This window comes from Hetaerina americana, unplaced genomic scaffold (assembly GCF_022747635.1).
Source record: "Hetaerina americana unplaced genomic scaffold, ioHetAmer1.1.p SCAF_18, whole genome shotgun sequence".
Taxonomy (NCBI): Eukaryota; Metazoa; Arthropoda; class Insecta; order Odonata; family Calopterygidae; genus Hetaerina; species Hetaerina americana.
The window spans coordinates 3,106,172-3,112,171 of record NW_027286741.1 but is presented as its reverse complement, the minus strand read 5'-3'; the positions used below and the strand labels follow the sequence as shown (position 1 = coordinate 3,112,171).

Here is a 6,000-nt window from a genome sequence, read left to right as displayed (position 1 = left end):
TCATTGGGAAAAAGATAATTCACGAGTCTAGTAATGGGTTGAGCGGCATCGGTCATGCCCCTACTTTATATCCATTGGCTGTCGATCTAAATCAATTGTGATAGGAAGTGCTCCAGGTTAACTCCAAGGAATCACTCAAGTGAACAAGTCAATGAGGTGAGGCGATCTAATGGCTCGAGTCAGTAAATTGAATTATTCGGCCCAGCGTAGAGTCCCTTGCATAACAATAATGATGTCTTTCCTTCTTTGTTTTGTTATTTTAAGTACAGCGTCAGTAGGTGGTGATTTTGTGAACAGCTAAGAGTTAAAACTATTGGCACTGGGATCAATCCATGCCGTACAATTTGAAGTAAACAAGTGACTGCAGATAGCGTAAGTTATTGGTAGATAATGACAATGGCGTTTGAGTTATCATGATATCCAGTAATATATTTGTCAACAAATTTCCTATATGAGGGGAAGCATATAAAATTAGGAAATGGCAGGAAAAGCGAGGAATACAGGACGGTATGAGGCCGATATCGAAAAATGTCGAGAAGAAGGGAACTGGAAAAGAGAAGTGGAGTTAGCTGAGCAGATGAAAACAAGGCTTCAAAATGGTTTGTGATGGAATTATAAGCGTGGGATTGTATAGAAATGCTAATATTTTCAAGCCATTATCATAATTCGTTAATTTCTCTCTTGTGGACTCATTTTTTACCCGTGATATTCTACCTTTAACGTTGACGTTGTACGATAGTGGTCTTATTGAACTGCATTACAGACGCCTTGGCTACATTTTGCATCGGCGAGGGAAAGTTGGAGTCATTTCTTGAGGAGCATCCTCCAATAGAAGCCAATATCAGCAAAGCTAGAACCGGATTAAACGATGCGAAGCGGTATTTGATGTTGGTGGTTACCGAAGATGTGAAGAGAGTAAGTCTGTTTACCTGAATGATTCTTCATATCGGGTAACCAGCCCATTTATATCGAATTTTTCGTCATTAAATTTTCGGAGTAGATGTATCTATAATTACCGAAATGACATTTTTATTGTGTGACTATTTGTTTTTGGCAATGAATACTGCTGAGGTGCTCATTGAATCGCGCGACATATATTTTCTTGTGGTGTGCTATACAAATTGTTTTTATGTCATACAAATGCTCTTCCACTACCCCACTTCAAATACGATTGGCTTTATAAACCAATTAGGAAGACCAACGACGCCTTCTTCACTACAGCAAAGCAAAATAGAAATCCATTCTCATTCCAGAATTAGCCCTTCTTCATTGAATCGCAGTGCACAAGAAATTAATCATTCAATTTATAATTTGCGAGTGCTGATTCTTTATACCACGCGCAATAATATTTTGAACAATTCCACTATAATGTGATTTACCACAAAATCTTATTTTCATTTAAAAGACAAGTGAGTTTTGGTGAAGTGGTTTGTCTGGCCTTGCTCTTTGCCTAGATTTTATCAAAATTATTTGGTGTAGAATAGTATGGTAAGGTGTAATAGTTATTGATTCTATTACAGATCCCATGGGAGTGGTATAAGAGTACCTACCTACTTCAATAATTGATGATTCTCAATGATATTTTGGGCTTTACTTTTCCCATGGAGTGTACGAAAATTTTTAGTTTGTGTTTTGTGAATGAGTGTCCTCTGCTAACGACATGGTGATCTGCTCCACATTCCTTGCAAGAACCAGATCTGCGGAGGCTGGGCTGATCCCTGGTGTAGCACATTTGCTATGGGAAACCCTCTGGTTTAAACCACTCTACTCCTAGGTCACTGAACCCTTGCAAATCTCCCTCACTACCCTCACACATTTTTCTGGCTCATCCTTTTCTCTGATCCATGTCTCTTCCCTGGGCACTCTGTCATACTAGCCTTCTTTTGATCTAGAAAAACTATGTGTCGATCTGCTTGTACTACTCTATATTTTCCCATTGACTGCTATGGAGCAGGCATTGTATCTGTTGTTCCTCTCCTTGGCCTAATGCATACCAAACAGTGCTCCTTACCAATCTCCATCTCATACTGTAACTTTCCCTCTTGAACCACTTTTCGTGACCTTCTGGGTATGTGACATCAGTGTAATTCCTTCATAGTTACTGCAGTCTTGCTTGTCACTTGTTCCTTTGGTGCAAGTCTGTTCTTGCTCCACTCATCTGCCCTAATTCCCTGCTGTCATACTTTTCCAATTAGTCCCACGGCACACCTTTCCTATACCCACCCAAACTTGACCACACTTCAACCAGGTTCTAGTCTGATCCTACCACTCATCTATTTGTCTTCTTTCTAAGTACACATTCCCACTTCTCTCCTGCTTTTCTCTTGGAACACTCCCTAATTGGGCTCTCCTCCTTTAGACCTATCTCTGTAGTTTTTCTCCTTTAATATTCTCCCAAAATAATCTGTCCACCTTTCCTCCATCTTTTCTTGTTCTAATATCAATCCTCACTATTCATCCTCCATCTGCAATTGATGGAACATCCTTTGATGCCTTGTCCCTGGCATTATCTCTACTCTGTGACTACTTGTTTTCATTCTTCCTTCCTCCAGGCATTCAGATGCCTCTTCCTTCGCCTTTTTACCTTTCTTCTTTGGCCTTCCCCCATCCATGTAGCTCCCCTTGGATCCCCATGTAATTTTCACCTCTCTCTCTCTTTTTCTTCAGCTCCTCTTCATCCCACCACCACCGTTGCTTCTTCCTCCTCTGTTGATCTCACCTCATTGTTATGTACCAAGCACCTCCTCTCTAAATTTCCTTATGACATTGATATTCATGACCCACATTTCTTGAACTCACTCAGTGAAATTTATTTCCATAAGTACATTGTCTTTAAACTCTTATTTTAAATTATCTTCTTTCAGTCTCCTACACTTCATCCTAAGTTCCCTTTCACTTGCAATTTCCTTTTCCCTTTGGTTATTATTCTCCTATGAAAACAGAAGATATTTGCTCTTCTTCACAAAGATCTTCCCCCTCTCTCAAAGTGGGGTTTGCCAACTGATCTGCGTATTGGGCAAATAGGGAGGAAGTTTGAAGTGAGAATAAAAGAAAAACAGGGATGAAAGGAGCTCTGGTGGTGCTATCCTGGTGGATAAGGGTCAACTTGAAGGTTTCTCGGGTTCTCCTCTGGGTCAGGTGGTCAATGGTGGATGAGTTGTCCATCGAAACGGCAGCCATGTTCAACCTGACCCAGTGGCAAACCCAAGGAACCTATCACCCAGGACAACAGGAATGCTAAACAAACAAGAAGAACACAACACTCTTTGACAGACATCTCTAGGAAGAACAGCAAAGCAGTGAGTGATTTTAAGCGATAGGTCTTAAATGCAGGAATAACAAGGACTTGGTTTGACTTCTTGGAATGGGTGGGAGGAATGCGTCAGACAATGCCTGTCTGAAAACTTGGTTAGCCAGCATTTGGTGCTCTCACCTTTTTTGTTTTCAAAATGTATAGGGATTTGAATTATTACAGAAACAAAATTTGCACTTTTGCACAGATTAATTTGTAATGTAAAATGCGTTTCAGGTCATCAAACCATCTTCAGGTAGAGGACAAGATTCAGATTGTGATACATGTTTGAGGAAGGGGGGAGAAGAAAAGAGTGAGGAGTAAGGTGGGCGAAAGATTCTGCAAACATGGAAAACTGAAAGAAATAGAGAGGTGAAAAGAGGGGAGGGGGAGAGATAAGCACTCGTGGTCATTATTTGAAAGGATGGTGGCAGGTAGCTGGCGTCCTGGCGGTAGGAAGGAGGCAAGAATGAAGAAGGGTTAAGCGGGAAGGGGACATGGAAGGGAAAGAGGCAGGTTGAGGGATGAGTTATAAGTGATTCTAAGAAGGACATTATCAGGGAAGGGTTGATCGACACATACTGTGAGTGGAGGGCAGGGGGTGGTTGGATGGGAAATACGCAAAGGGTGGAGTGAATAGGATAGAGTGAGAGTTTCACTCTTTGCTGTGGAAACGGGATTCTAAGGAGAGGAGAGTGGTTTACAAAAATATGGCCATTTAAAATAGCATTAATATTTAATTTTACTATATCAAGTTTCTCTAAAATTACAAGTCTTTTGCCCATATTTTCATAGTGTAGGATCCAAGGATTAAATTTGCATGAGTAGAATGATTGTAGTAGACAACAACTGTTTTTGGGCTCTTTTATGGCCTAGCCCCAATGGTGTGCCCTTTTTACCCTCCAATGATTTTGCAAATTCCTTTGACATGCTGTTTTTTTTTTCAAGATGTTACTAGGTAAATGCCGTCATTAATTGACAAATTTGTTCATATTCCCATAATTTTATGTGTAAGTTTTCTTGCAAATCTTGGTGAGCGACACTATCTTTTTAGCTCTATTCAATCCATTTATAATGAATTATTGTAAAAACTCAATTGTTCCCGGCTCAACCTTGTGGAAATTCATTTTAATTAAATGAAGAATTCAATGCATCTTTCCAATTATCCAAATAAAGGACAGTGGAAAGGTACATTGTATTCTTCATTTAATTAAAATGAATTATTGTGTGTAGTGAATGTTTTAAAAATTTATGCAATAGCACCGGTGATAATTTACTTTATTTACAAATGTTGTGACCTAATGATAATTGGCAAATGTTGAAGTATATGAGGAGTGGGTAGGGATACCGGCTCTGAAATATGAATTGCCTTCTTTGATGTAGTTACTCTTTCTCATGCCAAAGTTTTCTTTGAGCCATGTAAATAATGCCTACATAATTACTCACAGGAGAGAACCCATAGAACCATTCTGTTGTGAGTTTCGAAGTCTTGCATTGTGCTGTGTGTGTATGTTTGCAATTTAATTGTTGCATATTTACCAATGATTTCTCTGTAGCTTTGTTATTTGAATCAAAATGCCTGCGTACCATCCAATCAAAACAATGTGCCAATTATTTTGGTGGACTTAATTTCAGGAAATGGTCCTAGACGCTCACCTCTTGCTGGGAAAGCTGCACTATGCTATGGGGTGGTATGAAAAATCCCTGGGACATTATCAGCAGGCTGACCTTCACACTTTGCCAGAACAGCAGTTGCCCAGTCGAAGCTTGAGGATAGTGGCTGAATCATTTGCAATAAAAGGTAAAGGCTTATGTACTTTGCACCATTGTGTCCTGCAAAACTCTTCTATAAATTATTGTGTACACATGTCTGTAAATGTTGGGATTTTTTCAATTTTCATTACATACCGCGCATTGTCACTTTTTCGATCGTCCGAACATTTTTGTATGGATAACGTGTGCGTCATTGATGGGAAAATACAGTAAGTGCTTGGAGCTAGTATACAGGTTGTGGCGAGACAAAATTCGATATCACTCCATATATTATTTCAATAAAATAAAACTCATCAACCAGATATGCAAATAGATTCTTCTTGAGCTGTGAAATTCTTGTCTCATTTTTGAAATGGTTAGGCAGGTTGTTAAACAGTTGAGTACACATTGATGCTGGTCCTTTAGCCAGACAGCACAGCCAACATAGACAGGTTTTAACATGCATATCTTTAAATTTTCTGGTATGTGGCAGTGATCACTATTATTCATTGTGAAGTCACTCTTGTTTTTCTTAGCATAAGTCTCTGCATTATTATTATTATTATTATTAAAAATACACGTGTGCTGATAGACAGTGTCACGTGGCACACAAGTCCCAAATAATTACAAAAGATGTTAGATGAAATCAGACTTTAAAGCACAAATCTCTTTAACAAAACAAGCAAATCCCCATCTCATATGCATTCATCAATCAGGAAGAAAAAAAGATAAATAAAAAAAAAATTAAGCTATTGCATAATTGTGCATGGTAGATAGATGCACAAGTTACAGTTAATATTCCCAAATACTTGATATGAGGTCAATAGTGTGAACAATAAGGTTGCTTATTGTTTTTATATGAACTAAAAATGCTTGATTTAATGAGACTGATGTTCCCCGGGTTACAATTCCACATGAAGTTACAAGCCATAGTATAACATTTTTGGGACTACTAA

The 6,000-nt window shown here is 38.8% G+C and overlaps 1 protein-coding gene across 1 annotated transcript in view; it reads left to right on the top strand.

The window, feature by feature from the left end:
- Positions 1–290: 290 nt before the first annotated feature.
- Positions 291–6,000, top strand: part of Ttc7 (tetratricopeptide repeat domain 7) — an 80,179-nt gene continuing 74,469 nt past the window's right edge. Inside the window, exons 1-3 of the mRNA XM_071584367.1 lie at positions 291–599; positions 764–915; positions 4,928–5,093. Coding sequence (XP_071440468.1) covers positions 479–599; positions 764–915; positions 4,928–5,093 — 439 coding nt within the window. The 5' untranslated portion in view covers positions 291–478. The remainder of the gene's footprint in view (positions 600–763; positions 916–4,927; positions 5,094–6,000) is intronic.